General features: G+C 39.9%; 3 protein-coding genes across 3 annotated transcripts in view; 1 reads left to right on the top strand and 2 right to left on the bottom strand.

The window, feature by feature from the left end:
• The first annotated feature begins 1,257 nt into the window (after window positions 1–1,257).
• Window positions 1,258–6,251, top strand: LOC112153235 (rho GTPase-activating protein 24). Its single transcript, XM_024283273.2, has 2 exons — window positions 1,258–2,591; window positions 4,518–6,251. Exons 1-2 carry the CDS (start codon window positions 1,708–1,710, stop codon window positions 4,753–4,755), a joined length of 1,122 nt encoding a protein of 373 aa, XP_024139041.1. The 5' UTR covers window positions 1,258–1,707; the 3' UTR covers window positions 4,756–6,251.
• On the bottom strand, window positions 4,898–20,279 carry mapk9 (mitogen-activated protein kinase 9). The gene is made up of 12 exons (XM_024283271.2): window positions 20,044–20,279; window positions 15,490–15,636; window positions 15,284–15,413; window positions 14,876–14,934; window positions 14,561–14,699; window positions 13,956–14,121; window positions 10,266–10,337; window positions 9,210–9,392; window positions 8,399–8,523; window positions 8,238–8,301; window positions 7,173–7,244; window positions 4,898–6,502 (listed from the first exon to the last, which is right to left on the bottom strand). Exons 2-12 carry the CDS (start codon window positions 15,603–15,605, stop codon window positions 6,366–6,368), a joined length of 1,263 nt encoding a protein of 420 aa, XP_024139039.1. The 5' UTR covers window positions 15,606–15,636; window positions 20,044–20,279; the 3' UTR covers window positions 4,898–6,365.
• Window positions 20,280–21,628: 1,349 nt separating this feature from the next.
• Window positions 21,629–22,494, bottom strand: part of gfpt2 (glutamine-fructose-6-phosphate transaminase 2) — an 18,117-nt gene continuing 17,251 nt past the window's right edge. Inside the window, exon 20 of the mRNA XM_024283270.2 lies at window positions 21,629–22,483. The gene's annotated coding sequence lies outside the window, so the exon portion shown is untranslated. The remainder of the gene's footprint in view (window positions 22,484–22,494) is intronic.

The following is a 22,494-nucleotide window of genomic DNA, read 5'->3' as shown; positions in this document are numbered from 1 at the left end:
TTTACTAACATTAAAGTCACCTTATTCCCCTTCTTGCATCTATCTACCTCTCACCATTTCTACCTTCAGGTTGTGTCAGTTCGTTTGCTTCATTTGTCTTCTCTCTTATGGACATTATGTATTTTGCGATTCGACTCAGTTACCGTCCCTTCTGATGGTTGACTAAAAAAAGCGCTTGTGCATCTTTGCAACGTGGGAATCTGTTGCCATGGATTCCTCTATCGTGGCTAAAAACAGCTGAGCAGACGTACAGAAGTGGAGAGGAGGAAGGACAAGGGTCTGGGAGGAAGCTCAGCTTTTTCAAAGGGAACAGATTGAAGTGGATCACGAGGCTTCCTGTGAAGGAGGGAAGGCAAAGACTGACATTTCTGTGTTTTATTCACATTTATACTGATTTTTTTTTATTTCTGTCTTGGAGAATTCATGTCATTTCTTGAGTGCAGAAACAAAACGTTTCTCTAACCAGAGCAATTGTAGTTTTAGCATTAAAAGAAAGTGTTCATCTCTTCTGGGTACAGTTCCTCAAAGGGCCACCATGCCCTTTATGGCCGATTCCTGAAAAAGTCTGCTGACTTGGCGTTTTAACTGTCAATTTAAGCATTCATTCCCGGTTTGTTTGTCATTGTTAATATGTCTTGTTTGATATAGAGCCTCTTGATATTGAAATCCCAGAAAACAGCCACAGTATACATATATATTTCACAAAAATATCCATTTGTCCTGCATGGGAAGGTCAACATTTTTTAGAATTTACTGTTAACATTTTAGAAATTAGCTTAAACAAGTGTCACCTAAGGGTCCCATGAAGTGTTGCTTCAGGTTTACAACAGCTTCTATCACAATCAAGGAATTGTACTCGTAGTTTTTAGAAAATGCTCATTATTATGAAAGGAGCCTGTGGAAATTTGAAGACGGACTGCTTTGGCACAGAGGCCAGACTTTGGACATGCCTGCTTTGAGATGTACCACCGGGTGCTACATTGAGGAGCATCTCTGTTCGCTTCAAATTTGAAAACAAAATATGTCAGACAATAAATAAAATTAAAAAGGATTACTTTTTTGTTATGAATAAGTCAAACCTTGGCAGCTTTTTCTGGTTGTACAGGCTGAAAATGTCCAATGTTTACTTTTTAACAAAATTACAGAGATTTTTTTTGTACTAAAAACTCCAAAGAATTGCTGATCAAGTAACTTTTTGAAGAAAAATATTGAGATCTAAACCTTTTTTGGAGTCTTTAAATGTGACCTAACCTTTGTAAAAGTTCCTGGAACTGAAGCCGATGTCTGCAGCAGATTCATTGTGAGTTTCACACTTTGTGCCCATGGCCACAATCTATTTCTGTGGTTCCAGTTATGTATGACTGTCTTTAGGAATGAACCGGACCATGTTACACCCTGGGCCCTCCCCCAGACGCCCTGCTAAAGTAACAGCTGATGTCAGTCCTGCTTAAAGACACACATGCTCCCAGCTGGCTACAACCGCACTACAACCTGTGCAACAGTACAGTCAAAGGCACAGCAGGCAGCAAGCTGGACCACAGAAGGGCTCCTGCACCCCCGCCCCCCCCAACACGTCACGTTTGGCTAAAAGGAGGCTCCAAACCACGCTCACAAATCCACAATCCCAGACTTAAATCCCAAATTACAGGAGACTAACGTGAGAGTGACAGGGTCATCTGTCTGCACCCCCATGTGCCTGCTGGGACGATGGAGCTGCGCTGCCTTCCTACAGAGACCCCCACCACGGCCAGCACCTGCTCCATGGACCCCCTGTACGACAACTGCCCGCCTTTTGCCCAGCGAGTCAAACCCAGGGAGAAGGGAGTGGAGAGAGGGATCGCATGTCCTTTTGTGAGCAGGTTTCCAGGCGCTGGCAGCCCCCCACCTGGTGTGGTCCCAGCTTTGGCTGAGGTTCACCCGCTGGTGTGTGGAGGAGAGGCTGGCGCCTTGCCAGAGAGCTGCTCCTCCAGCTGCAGAGGAGGCTTGGGACGTCCGGCCTGGGAAGAGGAGCCAAGAGGAGGCAGGAAAAAACCAACAGAACAGGGATGTGGCTGGGGGCCAAAGGACGGAGTCTGCCTGAAGCAAAGCCCCAGCCCATCATTAAGCGAGGAGCATCGCAGTGCTTTGTCTCTGTACGACAATCTCCTGGATGCTGAGGTGACTGGCAGCCACCGCCCGCTCTTTGACGTGGAAACAAGCGTGCAGGACTGGCAGGAGCACATGTGCCAGGCGTGGGCTCCAGAGGAGATTCAGGAACTGATGCAGGCCGATGCTGAGAGAGAGGACAAGAACATGTGGTCGTCCTGCGACGTCACCCAGAACCCAGGGAAGCACCAGGATCCTGAGCTGGACTCTGGCTCTTGCACATCAGCACCAGAGGATCTCACGCTTCCAGAAAACTCCTCAAAACTACTCCAAACTAAGCTCAAGTGGCCCCCTGCTGCAGACCAGAGGCTGCCATCTTTGTCTCCAAAGGTGCCCCCTCCTCCCCCGCTGGCTGACCCCTCTGCGAGTGCGCTCCGGAGCCTCCTCACCAGCCTCCAGCAGCAAATACTGAGGCAGCGGGAGGATTATGAGGCGCAAATCATCAGGTAATCCCACATCTGGCCTCTCTCCTGGAACCAGAAAAACGGATCATGCACTACTTTTTTATTTGATATAAAACTCTTTATTTCAAGAATGTTGCAGCTTGTAGGATATTTTCAGATACACAATGTTCCCACATCTATTAAGAGTTCTGAACCGTGCTGACCCAAAGCTTCACCCTTCATCCGGTTTAGCTCAAGAAATCCCTGTAGGTTCCCCACTCAAAGCACAGGGAAAATCTCAGAGATCTAAACTAAAATAAACACTGCAAACCCAGGAAAAAAAAAACACAAAATTTAAATTTAATATTTTTCCTGAGCAAACAGCTGAAGGTGGAAAACAAGCACAGAGCTGACATATAGAAAACAGCTCACCACACTGGAAAGAGAGCTAATTTAAGGAGCCATGCTGCTGACCTAGACACAACACATTCCTCATTTATTACTGATATAGATAGAGCTCGTCTCGGTGTGACAGCACACTTTGGTGCTGCTTGTCACGAAACCGGGAACAAGGGGGAATGACGACTTTTTCAGGTAAACATAAACGTTGAGGGTGAGATTATGAGATTTGTGGCTGATTCAGACTGCAAACATAAACCTTCTATTTGACCGCCCTAAACAACAATCACAAGCAGAAACGGCTGCAGTGGGTCCCAACAAGGCTGTGACATCAGTAAGGAGGTGGCAGTGTCATGGTTTGGACCAGAATCATAGGGAAAGAGCTGGTCGGCCCCTTTAGGGTCCCTGAAGGTGTGGAAATGATCTCCTTTTCTGACTGAACACTCTTTTCTGTGGTTTCCTTTGGATCTTTGGAGAATCCTCAAGCTAAATATCTCTGAGGGTGGAGGTAGTTCACATCCACACAGCAGCTCTGCGAGGCTCCAAAAAGTTCAATGGATGCAGGAATTGTGAAGCTACTACAAAATAAGGGGTCCTGTATTCTTATGTAATTTGACCTATTGAGATGTTTTTTGATTAGAATAGCTTTTGATTCCAGTAAATATGAACTCCAAATGCAGCAAATGCATCAAATGATCATTTTGAGTTGGAATCTATCAAATGTTGTAAAACTCTGTTGTACATAAAAATGTGGAACAGAGTACAATTTTATCATTGTAAAACAATACAGTTTTCTTTAGGAGGTTTGTTTGAAAACACTTATACTCTAAAGCTCAGTAACTTAAAAATTATGCTGACTGTCATTTGAATAATAATTTGGTACGTGCTGTAAAACGAAGGGCTTGGGTGATAAAATCGATTAAAATCAATTTAAGATTAATAGATCAAGAATTGATTCATAAAATGATGAATCAATTTATCACATAAAGCTAAAGTCTGCTAGCTTGATGCTAATGTTTAATGGAATTCCCCATAGGACGGCTAATTACATACATTGCTGCCTAAACAAACATCTTTATAAACTCAAAAGTATGAAATTTTCAAACTCTTTTAAGGAAAACATTTTTAAAGTAGCTATTTGTGGTCTAAAGCACAGGTTTTTTGCCAATTCTTTCTACTTCTTGAAAAAAGTGCACTACTGTAGCGCGTTTGCCACCTTGTGGCCAAACTAAAAATGCCCTCCAGGAGAAGCAGAACAATGTTTTTAACGTTAGTTATCTGGACATTTTTGTTAACTTCTCCTTTTGAGAATCCATGTACGAATGAATGCTATTAACAATCTCATTAATTCATTAATATATTTTACAGTTGCAATTTTAAATTTTAAACTGTATCAGGTTGATTAAATATATATTCAAAACATATAGTAGATTAATAATGCTTTCCTAAACAAATGTGTCTAAATGTGTAAACGGTGTAAACTCAAAATTGAATTGAATCGAATTGAGAGGATAAAAAAAATCTGAATCGACTCTGGAAATTATCAATACCCAGGCCTAGTTAAACGCCTTTCCTTCTTCATTTCATCAGCCTGGAGCAGCGAAATGAAGAGCTGCAGCTGGAGGTGGTCCGTTTGAAAACCAACCTCTCGCAGCAGCGACACTGGTACCAGGTGGTTCAGGCCAAGATCGAGGAGTCAGAGAGGGCCCGGACTGCTGCGGAGCTTCGCAACGCCACGCTGCAGAGGGAGATGGAGCAGTTCTTCGACACCTTCGGCGAGCTCAACAACGAGGCGAAGAAAACAGAATACATCGTCAAGAGCTTCTGAGCACGGAGTTTGAACAGTTTCCGAGAGGGTCGCCTCATCTCTATACTCCTGCTAGAATTCCTTGAATGTCTGGAAGTAGAACTTTAATTTTCTGAAGTCTGTTTAGAAGAATGTTCTTAGAAAAGCACAGGAAACAAAAATATTCACTGATATCCACTTTATTAGCTTTGATAATGGATAAAAGATGTTGGCCGAGTTCTAACGTGGTGGTCAAGACATATCACGCGGGGTCTCCAGAGTTCTGTCCACATCTGCTAACATTTTACATCATTTTCTGCCCACTTTGTAGGTCATTTAAGGCATAACAGAAAGAATAAAGTCCTGGCTGTGTACAGAAAGTCCTCAGTGGCTCCATAGTGTCTTTATTTCCATAGCTCTGTGTGAACATTTAGGGCGACGAGCAGCTCAGTTTCCTCAAAGTTCATCTTCTGATTCTGGGATTCACCGCCTCTATCGTCATGGAAACTGCACCTTCAGGACTTTCTGCTGAACGGTAAACTTTCTCCACTGACTTTCTTTTTGTAAAACAGAACTACAAGATCATGTCGATATCATTTTTAGATTTACAAGGCAACAAAAACAAAAAAAGTGCATTTCTCAAACCCAAGAGCTTCAAATTACAGTAGCAGAAAGGAGAGCTGACGTCTTTAGAACAAGCATCTTCTTGGCCTGACGCCTTCATGCAACATGATTCTTGTGGTCTGACGTGTCTTCTACAGGATGATTGTTTCTGTCATTTTTCCAGCATTAATGGAATGGTTTGGAGAAAAATCAGCCTGTGAGTGGTGAAAGCTAGAGTTCCCACATTAGGACCTCTGTGTGGTTTATGTGCAACACTTTGCAAGAACAAAAAAACAAACAAAAAAAATTACATTTATTTATCATTCTGCCTTTTTTAGGTTTCTAGATTTGATTTTGATCAACAGAATGAAAGTTTGCATTAAAGTCAACAGATGATTTTTGTTTTCTACAGTAATGTTGAACGTCTCAACAGAACAGGCACACTTTTGATTTGTTCGATTCAAACCTGGACAACTTCACAAATGTAACACTGTATGGAGACGTGATGCTATCACTGCAGCTGCAGCGTCTTTCCTGCTGTAAGAAGAGAAAATTCACATCACTCATGCAAATGATGTGAAGTCAGAGTGCAGAGAGCGGCGCTGTGCAGGTCTGAGTGTGAAGGGTTCGAGTCTGCTGCCGGATGTCCGATCGACAACACACTTTTGATCTGTTTGGCTTTCATGCACCAGCAGGAACTTAGGTTTAGTGCGCAGGTCTGCTCTACTTTGATGACGGTAACGGCTTAACTTAATATTTACTTAAAAAATGAAATAAAACAAGTCAGTCAAGTAATATAAATCAAATCATGCTCCCTCCTCCTCATGACTTCTGATGTCATCAAAATAAATAGGCATCACACAAGGAGAAAAACTAGGATTTTGCAGGGAAGAGAAAAAAAAATCAAATCAAAAATAAGACAAAAATGTAAAAAACATCTGTGGGATTAAAGGTAAAATAACAGGCAATGGTTGACCAACTTTTAGATTTTTAAATGAGACCAGACTGGGGTGGGCAGACAGATGGACAGGAGTGGCAGCAGGCTGCGCTCATTGACTCTCTTCCAGCGGTCCGGTCAGCGTGTCGATGCTGCTGCTGTCTGTGTCTGACGCCAACGTGTGCTCCGTGGACATGGATGAGATGTCGTTGGCTGAGGACGACTGGGAGGCGGACCCTGACACTGGATCTGAACAGGAAAACACAAATGTAGGCAAAACCGTATTTAGAGGGTGATGTGGAGCTTTTCTGTACCTGCAGTTAAAGATTAACTCTGATAAAAAAAATTATGTTTTTAACTGGTTTTTGTGGCATTTATTTCGTAAGATGAAGAAAATTATGCTTAACATTTCACTTTTGAGTTTTTCTTTATTCAAACTGTCATGAAACAGAAGCGACTACAGCAAGACGCAAGTTCCTTGCTGCGCTCCATTCTGATGCATCCACTTGTAGGCGATTAGCTCATGAACGTCTTTGTTTTCCTCGTTTGAGCTCATTTCTGGCACAGAGCTGGATAGCTCAAATATTGCTCATCATTTCTGCTGCACCAATAGTGTTAGGTTGGAGTTGTGAGGGGCTGTAAGCTAGTGGGAGAGCGCGTTAACAGAGAGCTCTCAGCAGTGGCGACGGGATGGGGGCGGGTTTACGCCGACAGTCCCGCCCACAACTTAGAGGCAAATTTCTAATGAAGCTCTGCAAAAACTGTGCTAGAAAACTAGACCGCTTTCTATTATTTTTCCAAAAAACGGTATAGTCACGATTAAGAAAGACACTTAAGACTAGATCAAAAAGATGATTGGGGTGGGACTTAAACAGCACATTTTCTACAGGCTGCTCTAGCTTGGTGAACTCTGACGTACCTGAGGAGTCTTCTTTCATCAAGCCGTTCTTGTTCCTCTCCTCCCAGTCGATCACTTCCTCATAAATAAGTTCTGGAGAGAAACAAAACATCATCACATTTGGAGTAAGAGTGGGACACTAGGTCAAATAAAAATAAGACACAGATTATGAAATAAAAAAAAATCTTATAAAGATATACTGAAACTTTGAAAAATAAAAAACTAAAGCACCTAAATCTGTTGTCAAATGAAGTCAAATGCAGGAGCACTTTTCCTTATTTGGAATGATCTTAAATGATTGTATTGACTCTTCATTTTTTTTTATTTAAATTGTCTTTTAAGTTTACAGGGTGTAAACTTAAGTTTAAAACTGGTTTCAAGTGTTCCATTTATCTTTTTCAAATTTCTTTTTCTATTTCTCAAATTTATAATCAGATTTTTCATTCACTTTAAGCTGATCCCAGTATAACTCCATACTGGGGAATCAAACTACAAATGTGAGAGTCTTCTAATTGAATCTCATCTTTGGTTTGTCAAAGCAGATCTACAGTTCCTACACTTGATTTGAAAGTGTAAACCAGCTCTGACCGCCTCACTGGTGTAATGTAAAATGCACAATTAGCAATGGTTGAACACTTCCTTCTTTGTTGATTGGTTCTCACAGAGAAAATCAACCTGTTTTATCAAATGACTTTTAACCAATCTTAATTAAACGTCTTTAAACAATTAAACAATCTTAATTAAGTACAGCATCTAGCTTGAGGCTAGAACTTTTGAATGGATCAAATTAAATAGTAACATTTGCAACTTTGAGTGAAAGTTCCTCCTTTTTATAATTTAAAACTCAATATTTTGACTAAATTGTAAATTTAAACTGTAAATTTTTCTTAGCTGAAAATATTTTTGAATAAGACAGGAGAACAAAAATATATATATATATTTAAAAATTTTTGAAAATGTTGAAGACATATGAAAACGATAAAAATGAGCACTATTTTCTTTCTTTTTATGTGGATGTGGCCTGTTTTTGTACAAAGAGTGAAAGTACAGTTCTGCCTGCTGCCTCTTGGGGGCAGCATATCCCACCTTTCCACTGCTCAATGGTGTGCTCTCTTTCTTCAAGCTGCTTATCTGAAATCTGGGGAGGTGGCTGTGAAACAAAAGCAAGCAGATTAATCACAGATATGCCATTGATTTCCTTCTTGTATTCAGGAAAGGAAAAGTGGCAGCTGGGCCCGCCTCCTCACCGCGTCTGCCTCTGACGGGTCGTACCACATGTGAATGTAGGGGTGATTGAGGGCTTCTTCTACAGAGATGCGGCACTCAGGATCGATGACCAGCATTTTGGACAGCAAGTCCCGAGCTTGAGCGGCTGTTTTGGCAACAAGCGGAAGGAAAGAGGTTACTATGGAGACAAGTGCATGACATCATTTCAATTTAGAGCCTCACAGGATTACTTTTCCCTGTAGAGTAAAAATACACTCTTAAACATAAAAAGTTAAGACGGAGTGTTGTTTAGTACAAAATGATGATTTGTTTTAATATCTTAGTTAAAGCAACAATTATTGCTTTATCTTAGCATAAAAAAACATGAATTCAGGCTCTTATAACCCCAATAAAAAAATAGAACATTTTAATGAACTACTTTGACTTCTTAACAACAAAACATATATTTGTACAAGGTTTTGAAATCAATCAGAGGTTGAAAACGACCATAAATATTCTGTTTTCATTATACAAGCTGTGGTAAAAATCGATCAAATATTATTTTTGGAATAATACGAGAGTATATTTGAAGTAGAAAACTGCATTAATGTCTAATATTATGGATTTTTCACTTTCAAATTATTATAAATGGATCAATTGGTTTTTAATCTCAATTTAAACGAATGACTAGCAAGGCTAGAAAACAGACCAATATTTTTCACACATTGACAATCAGTAAAGACTCTAAACTCAAATATTGCGCATTTTAAGGGAAAAAGAGGACACAATGGAACTCTACACTAACTCAATGGAAGTGTGAGGTTTAGTAGTGAAGAGTGGGAGCGTTCTTACTCTTCACTTTGTCGTGCTCCGACTCAGACGGGAAAGCCCAGTCTGGGAACAGCTCGCCAAAGCTGACGCCCGGGTACTGAGGTTTGTTCATCACGTAGTTCCTCACCGTCTCCATCAGTCGGTTCATAAACTCCAGACTGGGCGTTCCCAGGATCTCTATCACTTTATTCCACTGATCGATGTCTGACAGCGCGCCCGTTAAGGTAAAAACAGACATGTTGAAAGAACACGATTGATGGCTAAATGAGAAAAAAATAATAATTTTGGTGACTTTATGACAAAAAATATTTCTATTAGCTTTTTCTGGTTTTATAAAGTTAATACAAACATTTAAGACTAAAATGATAAAAGTTTATATAATTATTTCCTGATCATAGTGTAGACAGGTTTGCTGGACTGAGCATGATGAAAACATCCCGTGTGTTTAAAGTTACATCAAACACACAGAAGGAAGATCCATTTATTAAAAAGTCAGGAATATGCTGCAAAATCCACCAAAAAACAAGGAATTTTTGTGTCGTCTAAAAAAGAAGAACTGATGGTATAAAGGCCACTTTAACAAGGAAGCAGCAAGAGTCCGGATCAATGTAGTGTCTTCACAATAAGCCATTTTAGCAAGTCTAAATATAGGAAATCCCCTCACCCTCCGCCGTTATAGAGCGATGGTTTACAAACGAAGGAGGCAATTACCTCCATGAATGAAGAGCAATTCCACCTTTAATCCTACCTGTGCTGTTAATCCCTTCCTAATTCTGAGTGTGATGAATGGAGTGAATGTAGGCAAATCAGTTGGAATCAGATACCAAACCTGTGGAACTGAGAACAATGTTCATTCAAGTTTGATCCCTCAAAGGGTAAAGTAAGTTCACAGGTTAGGAATCGATGAAAGGATCACGGAAGGCATGGATGTCGCCTCTTAAAACGGTTTTCTTTGTTCCTAATGTAGGAATTACTGACAAAGGTACAAGAAACAGAGTTATGAGCTTAGAGACCCAATGAATAAAGATTTTGGGATAGTTAAAAATGGAAGAAAGAGGTGAGAGAAGTGAAGGATACGATCTGTGCCCTGGAAGATGACGCTGCCCTTTACCATCTCTCCCATGATGCATCCTACTGACCAGATGTCCACTGGGAACAGAGAACACAAACAAAACCATGCACATTTTAAATCAAACTCCAAACCTCACAACAGAGTCCTGACTGTGTGCTGTGAAATGGGAAGTGCAGGCAGGCTAGCAAACATTCAGCTCTTTAGTTGACCTTGGAGTTTCATCATCAGCATCTTCTGGCAAAGTTGTTCCAAACCTTTTTCAGACCACAGATTGGAAAATATTTTCACAGATCTGCATCTACAAGGCTAGAGTGGACGCCCCCTTATTTTAGCTCCAGTTTTCCTTAACTTTTGAGGGTCTTCATCCTCTGTAAAGATCTGCAGCTATTTTAATCTCAATTTGTACACTAGATTTCAGGTAGGAACCATTAAAATGTATGATATGCATTTAATTTCCCTTAGTCCATCAGGTGGAAGCTAAAAAAATAAAAAAATGGACGCCAACTTCATCCTTTTAAGATCCATCGTATAAATAAATACATTAAAAAAAACATCACAAAAGCTTGTTTTTCCTAAATATAACAATAACAAACATGAATCTATTGTTGGAACAACTTTATTAGCAACATCCTTGTAACATTAGACAATCAGTTGCTGAATACTATCAATTGTGTGGGAACAATAAATCCATATTTGGAGTAAAGACTCCTGGTTTTTGTCTGTTAAACACGGATTTTTTTGTTATTTTGAAGTTGAAGGCTCTTCTTCTGTTTCCTCACAAGCTCTTTTTTTGCAAAACTTGTCAAATATGTTTTTTTTGTTAACTTTGCTAGCTTGAGAGCTTCAATTTAGTGGTCGCGCAGCTGCTCCATGAAAGTAGAGGATGGATTTTCGACACACGACCTAGTGACTTGTCACGTGTCAAGTGTGGTGGAGAATCCAGTAGTTTTCCAAAATAAAACTTCCTTCAGAATCAGATTATAAATACAATGGGGAAAATGCAGGGCGTGTTTTTTTTTTTTTTTCCTGCTCCGTACCGGTACCAGTCTGCAGTCCAGGGTTGGGAACTACTGTGCTGGCACTTTGTTTTCTATGGCTGTTCACCAGTGCAGGCAGCCGGTTTGTCTCTTCTTTCATTTAATTTGTTTCGAATAGACAGCCAGTCACTGTTTCCTTGGTTTCACAGAGGCCTGAGGTGCTTTCTGATCACATCCTCACGGAGAACCAGAAGACGATCGGAACTGGATACAATGTGAAAAACATCTCTTGCTTCTTTTGGCTCCTTTTTAGGCTTTAAGGTATAATGTGGGCCTAAAAAATAAGAGCTAATCTTGGGTTGGCACTAATGAATCCATCATTGTGAACAGTGTTGTGTTTCTGAAGCATCTCCAGGCTGCATCACCTTACAGTCCTTTCTGTGCTTTAAATAATAACCAGTCAAGACAGCCACAGAATCAGGTCAGTATAAACCCACTGAAGGCGTGGAGCAAAGAGGAAAGCAGGAGCCATCATTAAGAACTCGATGCACAGAGGAAAGAACAGTAACTTTAAAAACCATAAAGCAGCAGAGAATTGTCAGACCTGGAGGTTGGATTTCTTTCCCGCTTGCTCTGGTCATCATAAGAGTTGTTTGCTGCAGTTGCTCGCTTTTGGCCCCTCGCCAGTGTTTTGAAATAGAAAGTAGCTGCTTCTATGTTAAGCTCTGGCTATGAGCAAACAGAACTGCAGCATGGAAAAGAATAAAACCTGCAGCATCTGTGAGTGGTCCAACGCCCGCATCAGAAACATTTTTATTACACTGTTTAAAATAGTTGGAAAGACGACAATAAGCAAAGTCATTCATAGACTTTTTCTTTTTAGAAACACTGCTGCAGAGCCACGTCAGCTGAGTGGGAGGCAGCAGTTCATAATCATTTTCCCATATTTCTTTTTCCCTCGAAGTCAAAACATTAACAAATTATACAGGAAATGTGCCTTTAAACCCATGAAAAGTGAAGAGGCGAAGACGCTCATCGCTATCGTCAACGTCTCAACAAGATTTAGAGGAACCGACTGAATCTGGGAGCTGTAGCTTTGTTCTGTACGCTTTCATTTTTCTGCCTCAGTCGGATCAGAGTAAGGAGGGATGGTAGGAATGTCACAGAAGGAACTCTGTTTCTGAAGTCTGATACTACAATCACATCGCCCTCGGCAACGCACGTTCAAGCGCCCACTTCCAATGAAAAGTCTGTAAGTGTGTGTTTAAGGCTAAGACTCTTGCATCCACCTGTAAGTTTTAACTGCATTTTTGGGGTTCCACAAACAAAAAGTTTGCTGAACTTTGACCAATCAGGGATGCCGCCCCTTTCTAAAAGTGGCAAATGTTTGAAAATTGATCATGAGGAGAAAATAATTGCAGTTTATCAGAGTAGAGATGTGAAAGAAAAAGTATGAAGCAAGATTCTCAAGATGTGCACCGCTTTGATCTTTAGCACCGAGCCTGTTGGTGGTGGACATGTAAATGGAAGCCCTTCCCTGGTTGTCCAGTGTGAACACCATGGGCGACTTTAGCCCATGGTGTTCAAGAAAGCACATTCAGTGCATTCTTGAATACGCATCAAATAAGGCCGTAACAATTAAAACTCGACAACATATTCATCAGTGCAGAAAAAGTAAACTGAAAACCGTTTGTCGTGCCCTGTGACTAAATTTAAAAAACGGAGAGTAGATCTCATTTCTTCATGCAGGCTCGCTGTGAGTGTGTGTGTGCGTCACAGACTATGTGCTGTTCATCTGCCCCCCCCTCGTGGGAAATTTTCACAGCTCCTTCAGATTTAAAAGTTTCACTCAAATCAGTCCCTCCAGGATTTCGCGATGTTGAGATTGCAACTATTAGCGCAAATTCAAGCAAAGTCGAGATTTGTTCCTCACCCTGCAATGTTACACTTTCATCGCATCTTTGACCAATCTACCATGACAACAGTCATGGGTGACGACGCAGCTTTAAGACCGTTTCCCTTATGATTCCTTCCCGGCCCTGGAGTCGTGCTCTTTATCAACTCTCTTTAGGTCATCAGTCCTCTGCTAACAGCGTCTGAACCCTGTGGATGAATTTTTTTCCGTGCTCCAGCCGAGATATGGCCGTGTAAGCCAGTGCCTTTAGCTCTCTCTGCAAGTTGCGCGTCAACAGTCATTTGTGCTGATTTCAAGTGAGGCCGAGTGCGCGCTCAGCAGCTGGGGGGGACTGCGCTGAGCGGGCGAGGAGCGGTCCATCACACGTGGAGCAAGGGGCAAAAAGAAAACACACTTGGGCTTAAAATGCCTTTAAATCATTGTGTGTAAAAAAAAAATCGAAATTGTGAATTGAATCGAATCATGGCTTGACTGAATTGTTACATCGCTATTGTCAAATGCCCAATGTGAATGTAGCTTGACGTGCAGCTTTACCCAGCAGAGAAAACAAAGGTCTACCAGCAGCAGCTTTAAGGAACTGGTCTTTCTGGACATTTCAAAGTGACTTAAATAACTTTAAGGTGACTGCTGGTGTTGCTGATTTTTCACACTTAACTGAGATGCAAATTTGTGTGCTCCGTAACATCTAAGTGATGTTCAGTCTCTGCATGTTTTTACTTTCTTAAAAGAAAAAAAATGTCACTTTAGTGTCTTGCTTTGTGTCAAACTATTAGAAACTTTAGTCGCAGCAGGGCTTCCCTTACCATTCTCCTTATACTTCATGCCCAGAATGACCTCTGGAGCACGGTAGTATCTGGTCACCACGTAAGGCGTCATCATGAAGTTAGTGCAGGCCGTCCTTGCCAGACCAAAGTCCAAGATCTTCAGGGTGCAGTCGGACTTCACCACAATGTTGCTGGGCTTCAGGTCCTGAGGGCACAGAAACTATCAGTCTACAGAAACATAACTGCAGTTAGACATGAACTGAGAGAAGAGACGGCTGGGAGACACTCATGAGGATGGTGGTAAAAGAACAGAACAACAGTTTCAACCATCTTCTAAAATAAAAAAAAAAGTTAAATACTTTTAAATTAGAACATTGGTTAAAAAATAGAGACTTTCCATGAAAATTGTGTTTTTAACATGTTCTTTATTCTGATATGTATTGAGGTAAATAAGCTTAAAATTGCATTTCTAATGAACTACTACCAATCTGCAGAAACTGTGTGCAAGAAAACGATCCAGCTTTTTACATTTTGGCGAAAAGGCATAATCAGAATTAAAAGATCACTGGGAACCCTTTTAAAATACATCAAAAAATGGTCGGAGCAGGATTCATGCAGACAACAAAATGATTTCCTGCGCTCACCCTGTGGATGATCCCTGCTGAATGCAGGTGTCTGATGCCACAGAGAATCTGGTAGAGCAGGTAAGACATCCTCTCATGATCGAGGTCCATGTGGATCACCTGGCAGAGGCTGGCATCCATCAGTTCCATCACCAAATACCTACAGAATGGCAAACACTGAAAATATGTACAGGCAAGATTTAACTAAAAGAAGTTACGACACAATGCATGAGGGAAACTCAGAGTTGAACTGTAGAGGAAAAAGTTTAGGCGGTAAACAGTGAAGGAACTCAACCATTGGTGCAGCTAAAAGGAAAAGCCAGCTCTGCCACTCACAAATCCTGGAACTCCTCCAAAGACTTCTGAGGCGTAAAAACATTGATCAGACGGATGATCTGAAAGCAGGGAGACAGCCCATTAGTTCACTCTGCAAGTCCCCCCGTCTCCAGCCTCTCCATGGTGAAGGGCTTGTCAATTCTGCACAGAGCTCTGAGAGAGTTTCATCTGGATGCTTTCACTCCAAGCAAAAAACTTCTTTAGCGTTGCAGGGAGTCAACTCTCTTCTTCACTAAACTTCTTTTTATATTTCTAATCAAATGCAGTCAGGCTTCGTCTTCTAGGTCCTTATTTCTTCATGGAAGATCTTCCAGTCTTTTAAAATAGACTTGGGTTGAGTGCAAATTCCCCCACTACCTAGACAGTGCATGTTTGAACAAAGTATTTCAGATTAAAACAGACACCTACATTTTTGTGGTTGACACATTTTAGTAGCACCAGCTCTCGGTAGGCTCGCTTCGCATGAGTCTGGTTCTGAAAGGGTCGACAGAGCTTTTTCACGGCCACGGGTATACCAAGGACTGTATCCAGAGCAGAGCTGTGTACCAGATAAACACAGTTTTCATAAGTCGAAATATGCAATAATTCCAGCGACACTGAGATGATCCTCTCACCAGACGATGCCTTGAGCCCCAGAACCAATGGGACGGAGCTGCTGGTAGCGCTTGAGCACAGTGAAGGTGGAGTCTCCCACCTGTACACTGTAGAACTGTCCCTCTGCCTCACTCATTCTGCCCGGCGGTCAGGACCAGCAGCACTGTCTGCAGGAAACACAAAGGAAAGAAGGTAAAACCCTGAAGGAGGGGGTCAACCTGCACAAGTTTGTGCTAATACAAACTTTGAGTGTTGTTCATCAGGCAGCAGTAACCATAGGCAACAAGAACCCAACACTGAAGCCGTTAGTAACATGGTGTGTGCATGATAAACACACTTTGCTGGGTTTGAGTGTGTTTATGGGACGATGATCGGCACTCAGCCTCGTCCAGAGACATTAGCAGAGCACAGCATTTGTTTGAGAATTCATAACAAACATGGCAGCGCCGACTCCTGGGGTGGGAAACGGAGGGCTGTTAGACTTCTTTGTTGGATTTTTCCGTGTGCGTGGATGCATTGTATAGTTTTGCAACAGCGAAGTTTTTCTGTCTTTACCTCAGAAATAACCACAACTTTCAAAAAAGAAAAGCTTTTCTATGTAACATTTCATCTCTTTTATCAACGGAGTTGAATAGAAAAATACATTTTAAACTGAGGAGCCACTGGATGGCTTCATTCCGCAGGGGCGCAAATGACTAAAAAATATCCAGTGTGCGTCCTTAGGCAAGACCCTTCGCACTGCTGCCTATCTGGGTCTCCCTGTGTGTTGAAAACACAGGATTGTGCCAGGAAGAGCGTCCAGCGTGAAAACTCATACGCCGAAAGCTGAACAACAATTTAAATTGAGGAAGATGTTTACTGATTTCTCTTCACAGTGACACATGGGCTGATTGTTGTGCTATTGTTTGGCAATGGATTCTAAACGAATTTGCCAGACAGAAAATTTGAAATATTTTTGAAATGTATAAAAACAAAATAAATATTTTGCATATTTCGCATTAACCCTCATGCTATATTATGGGGTCCAGATGACCCTACCCTTATATTGATGAGTGATTCTTCCCATGACAAAGGTGAGCAGGATTTTATGTCTGCCACAGACACCAGTGAAGATAAAAAAAAATATTGAAAAAAAAGTTCAGCATGCCGTCTTGAGGGGTCCAATTGTTCCCACTCTTAATCTAAACATACCTAGGATAGCACAAGGACTAAAAGAACCTTCACAGGGGTTCTGATTTACTCTCTTGACTTTATTGATTCTGCAAAATCCGTCCTCATGGTGATCTACAACATCCCTCCAAAGGAAAACTACACACAAAAAGACCTATTTTAAAAGTTTGGTGAAACCTAAAATAAAAAAAAATGTTTTGGGTAGACAATGGAAAAAAAAACTTCCAATACAGACAAGAGCCTGAAAATACTAAAGTAGATTTCACCAAAGAAAGCCTGGGAGAGCGTCAGGGTGGATGAGTCACAGCACCAACCACCAGTCAGCTATCACATGTCCAGCCCTCAGTGATGACAGCATCCTGACCCAGCTGCTCTTAGAAACACGCATGATGAAAAACAAATGCAAGTAGTTTGACAGTAATGCTTTTCTGCTTCTCCAACATGATGAAAGATGCTAAACATTTGACAGCACAGGGTTGCTGTCCCTCAGTTAATGGTACGCATCACTTTTAGCTCAGAATTAAATAGAAAGAAATATTGGAGATGAGCACAGATCAGAAATCTTTTGAGCTAAAACATGACATTTGGACTGCAGTTGGTTTAAATTCAACTTAATTTATTTTTTTTCCATTCCATGAAAACTAGAATGAAATTATCAAACCATCTGAATCAATTCTATATAAAACAGAGCATGTATGATATTTATCCTTTGATAGAATTCTAAGATAAAGAATCCTTTTTATGTACATTTCAAAATAAAGGTTTGAGACCTCTAATTTATTGGGATATTTGATATACTTTCAAGAGGTTTGCTGATTTTTAAATTGTACACAGAATTACCTTTTCACTGTCAGAAAGAATTTATGTCAAAGATGAAGAAATAAATGGAATGTTGATGTTAATTTTGAGGGACAGTGAGAACATTTAATGCACATTTCTGTTGAGCTTTACTGCTATGAAAGCAGCTGAAGTATGTATGTGTCCTTCACACAACACTCTCCATCCTCCAAATCACATTTTCTGCTGTACATGAATCCACCGCACTGGGATTCGGCTGGCCATGACATCAGACCATCATAGCCTAAAGAATGAATGTCTAATCTTCATGCAGCGAGATCCAAAAGCACCAAAACATGGCACTGCTGCTGCCCGGCGGGGCAAATGATGCTTCAACAACCAAGTCCTGATGAAAAACAGTGGTGTTGAAAAAGAGGCCAACAGCTGAAGCATTTATCAAGCTGGTTACAAGAAAAACAGACTCATCCTCCTACAGTACAGTGCCTCATAGAACACGTATGAGGCTTCTCAGATTCATTTCAATGACAGAGCTGGGCAGTAAAGTCAAAACTCTGCATCCATTAAATTTTTATTTGATTCAACATCAATTTATTACCATTAGGAAGAAAAAAAATCAATGTAATTTAGCTATAACACTTTGTAACTTCAGACTTGAACAAATGTGGGTGGGGGATGAATTCTGACATTAAAAACTGTCAGTTTTGGCCAAATAAAAGGTAAAAAACCAAATAATAATAATTATTATTTGGCCTGCGGTGCGACTTATTTGCGATAAAAAAAAAAAAAAAGAAAAAAAAAAAGAAAAAAGAAGGTCACATGTTCGTTATTTTTCTAATTACAACTGCTAGAGGGCACTGTAGGTGTATGTATCAGTATTTGTTACCGACAGTAACGCAGAGGAAGCGGCGGCCTCTGTGGAGTTGATCAAGAGCGACACAAACAATAAAAAATTAAATGGATTTAGCTGAGTTTAGTTTAGTAGTTTAGTTGACTTGTGAGAATGTTCTTTATGCTACGGTTGTCTGACTAATTGTTCATACGCTAATATACTAGACAGTTATGTCATTCCTCCCATGTTTCATGAAGCTAAATATGATTACAGTAGTGAAGCGTGCATAAATTAAATCTATTATTTTGATCTACTCCATAATAATGATTTGCTTTTCAAGAATTAATGTTTCTGTATTTTGTTAAAAATATTTCTCTTAAAAAGTGGGACTTATTCTTCTGCTTGTATATATTTTTTTTATTCTTTGTTATGCATTTTTTTGGCTGCTTTGGCTCATACCCTGAAATGACCTACAGTTCAAAATATATGATAATCCAGTTAAGAGTCCCATTCCAATCATCTTTGGATCTATTGTAAAAGCGTTCCCAGTGGTCTTTTTGTTTATGATTATGCTAGTTACAGTAAAAATGAAAAATTAAAAACATCATTTTCTAATACATAGTTTGTTCAGAGCGGCAGGAGTTCATCAGAAATTCGAGTTTTGGGTGGTGCAGAGGTAAGCCTGCACTCATTTCCCATGATCTCTTTTTACACTCTCTACCGCTACGTACAGCGCCGTACACCCCCAACCTAAAATTACCAAAAATGGTGAGTAATATTGGAGCAATCCAACTGTACAGATTTGAGCCAGATGAGGAAGACGTACATTGATCTATTTATCTGCAAGTGGATGTATCATAATAGAGCAGAGCAGGACACTAGAGGCCTGTAAACTGTACTGCACAACTACTTTCTTTAACTAGGCTTTTTCCAATTATTATTATTCCTTGATTAATCCTAAAAGTCTCTTTAAATGAAATAAAACCCTAGTGAGTGGAAACTTGCAAAAGAGTTTGGAAAATGCCAAAACCACATTTAGCCAACTGTGGATCTCTTACAAAGTAAATATGTTTACATACAAAAGGCTACAATGTTTTGGTTTCCATAACCCAAAACCCCAATAAAGAAACACAAAAAGGAGAAAGAAAGGCTAAATCTAATCCAACTGCTAACAGGATAGAACAATGCAGTGAATTAGTTAATTATATCATGAACTACATATATTTTCCTATTGAAAATATGAGTTTTCTTTTTCAGAACAAAAAAAACATATATTTAGCTCTTACTTCATTGATAGAAATATTTGACACTAAATTCATGTTTTATTACTTCTTAATAAGTCTTCAATGAAAAAGTCGGACAAATCAATTAAAGCCCATGGTTACCCTTCATGTGCACGTGCGCCTAAAACTACAGGTGGGTTTGGGTTCCCTCTGATTACATTCATGTGGAGGAGCAGCTCTGGGGGTTTGCTGGGTACAATGACAGCCGGTCTAGTGCACGCAGACTCGGTAGAAGGTATGAAGTCACCCTGTATGACACACCGTGGCAGCACAAACTGCTGCTAAAACACCCAGAAACCACCGCGGAAGCCTCGCTTAAAACGCGCAAACCCCTCTTGAGTGTTTTTGACGAACTCTGAAGTTAGCAGGCCCCGCGTGAACGGTCCTTTTCTCGCGGCAGCATTGCGGTAGTCGGGGCCGAGGGACTAGACTGAGAGCTCCGACCGACCGAAAGACGGCAGGAGGCGGCAGACCCTGGCAGCAGCGGAGCCTACCTTCTCCCTTTCGCCGCTCCAGCGGGAGCTCCCATGCGTCCAAAAACCACGACGAAGCACTCCCCCTCCGCGTCCGTCAGCTGCCTCCGCGACCGGGAAAAGTTTAGGCGAAAGACCGACGAGACTGTCACCGCTGACAGACGTCGCCCCGGCTTCTTGCTAACTCCAGCGGCGGCGCGGAGGATCGGCTGAGCAGCCACAACAAGCAGAGAGCAAATGGCTGGGTGACGTCATCACGCAAAGCAAGCGCTTGCGTCGCAACTTCCTCTCAGAAGTGAACTTCAAAGTTAGCACCAAAGAAAGACATTTTCTCATATTATTTTCACAATTCTTCAGAACTTTAACTTCAAATAATACACAGATTCTCTTCAATTTAGAAAAGGTGTATCCTTGCAGATATTAATGCTGAAATAAATAAAGTTTTTATTGGAGATGAAATCACAAAGAAAAGTATGCACCTACTCTTTTGTTTTTTTATGAGTTAAATCACAAAAAGGCTTAATATACGGTTCATAAATACTGTTTTCAAAAGAAACAATTTTACATTAAACTTATTCATTATCATTGTGTGTACAATAATATATTTTGGTCCGATTTTGAAACAACTATAATCACAAATTTGAATTTAATAGTTTGAAGTATGTTATGTTTCGAGCTGCATGGTTTGTCCAAAAAATGAATTTTTATGATTTACCTGTTAATTATTTTTAGGAAATTCCACATTTGCAATTGTAAATGGTCCAATTTACAATCATGTTCGAAAGTATTCCATCTGGATTTTAAATTAAATGACAAAACATTAGAATACATGGGAAATATGAAGACCACAAGAACATTTTATCTTTTAAGAGCTTCTTCTTCTTCATCTTCTTTTTTACATATTCTGTTTAACAATTTCAACCTCAACTGTAATGCTGATTGTTGACATGTAGATTGAACAATATGCTATATGTCTTTTCTTAGACCTTTTGCATTGTATGTAGGTCCTAGTAAGGGTTTTTGAAACAAAAGTTTGCATGTTCAAATATACAGAAAACTGAAGAAGAATCAAACTTTACATTTAAAATAGTAATAATTTCTCAACGATTTTTAGCAAACAAAAATATTTTTTAAAAATATGCCAGCAAGTTTTTTTTTTGTGGTCATTATCAACCTTTTTTGTGTAAATCAAACTTTATAAGGCAGAAACAAAGTCCAGAAATAACCCATCGCATAACATCTATTTTTACTCATTTTTACTCATTCATCACTGGTTGCTGCTGTTGCACATTGATTGCCTTATTATTAATTTTTATTAATGACATATTCTCTAAAACATAAAAAAACAACATAACTTTAGAGTTCCAAACGTAATATCCTTCACACTGAATTATTGAAACAAAATTAATCAGATTTTGCTCTTAGAATATATATAAAATTTAAGCAATGCAACCTGCCTTATTTGTATCTTTAACCTAACTATGGAGCCCAAACAAGGAGTAAAACATGTATTCTTCTCCAGCAGGTCTATCCGTTGGTCTTTTAGTTCAGTTGAATGTATGAAGAAAATAAATAACAAGAAATCGGCACAAAGTGAAAAGATTTGTTGCTTTATAGTCCAAGAACCATTTAATAAACTTAGTACATAAATAGAAAAGAAGACAGTTGCAGGAGATAATTGCACATTAAAAAAATGCTTTATCAATTTTTTTAGATTGCCTTTGCTGCAACAAAGTTTAAAATGCAATAAAAAAAAATGTTTTTTTTTTCTTTTACCAAATCCTTACAAAAGGCTGACAAAAAAGTGTTCTATTAATAAGTAAAACACACGTTGATATGACATCAAGAAGTGCAGAGTTTAGAAACGTTCTCTTCACAGCACATTTTAAATTAAAGCAACGAAAAATAATATTAAGGATAACTTGACTTTCAAGGCACATCATTTTTTTTTATAGAAATCTACATAGAAATGTACAAAATTTGACTGAAAAATCAAAAAAGAGCTGAAAATCCTTCTGCTTTTCATCAATACAAAGAAGGTTATAAAGCCCGACCAACATGAAATAAGAGCAAGTTTGATCATCAAGTGATTGATTACATTCTTATCGCACCTTTGGTGCCTGTATTGCACAGTTAAAAACACTTCAATGTATTTTCTAGTCTTTTTCTGTGATGTCTGAAACATGTTTGTTGTCTTAAATGATGAATACAAAGGCACAACAGGTGCATTTTGGCTGTTTGAATGCTGTTCCCAAATTTTGTTCCGCAACCCTTCATTCCCTCAGCAGCATATTGTTCAGATTTTCACATTTTGCTTCTATAAAACACAAACCATTACCTGTTCATCTCATTCGCACGCACACACACACCCACAGTCTCTAAGCATTATATTGATTCTGCAGCACACACAAACTGATCACACAATTGCACTGGAATCCTTGGTAAGCTCCCATGTTTCCATCTTATTGACTT

The sequence above is a fragment of the Oryzias melastigma genome, linkage group LG10 (assembly GCF_002922805.2).
Source record: "Oryzias melastigma strain HK-1 linkage group LG10, ASM292280v2, whole genome shotgun sequence".
In the NCBI taxonomy this organism is placed as follows: Eukaryota; Metazoa; Chordata; class Actinopteri; order Beloniformes; family Adrianichthyidae; genus Oryzias; species Oryzias melastigma.
The sequence above is the reverse complement of the archived record's forward strand: the minus strand, read 5'-3'. Positions and strand labels throughout refer to the sequence as shown.

What these genes read in the sequence shown, in the direction of transcription:
- LOC112153235 (XM_024283273.2), top strand. Translation starts at nt 1,708, where the DNA reads ATGGAGCTGCGCTGCCTTCCTACAGAGACCCCCACCACGGCCAGCACC. An exon ending in TATGAGGCGCAAATCATCAG is followed by an intron (nt 2,592 to 4,517) that starts GTAATCCCACAT and finishes TCATTTCATCAG; the next exon opens with CCTGGAGCAGCGAAATGAAG.
- mapk9 (XM_024283271.2), bottom strand. Translation starts at nt 15,605, where the DNA reads ATGAGTGAGGCAGAGGGACAGTTCTACAGTGTACAGGTGGGAGACTCC. An exon ending in CAGCAGGGATCATCCACAGG is followed by an intron (nt 14,122 to 14,560) that starts GTGAGCGCAGGA and finishes CTGTGCCCTCAG; the next exon opens with GACCTGAAGCCCAGCAACAT. An exon ending in CATCTTCCAGGGCACAGATC is followed by an intron (nt 9,393 to 10,265) that starts GTATCCTTCACT and finishes GCGCGCTGTCAG; the next exon opens with ACATCGATCAGTGGAATAAA.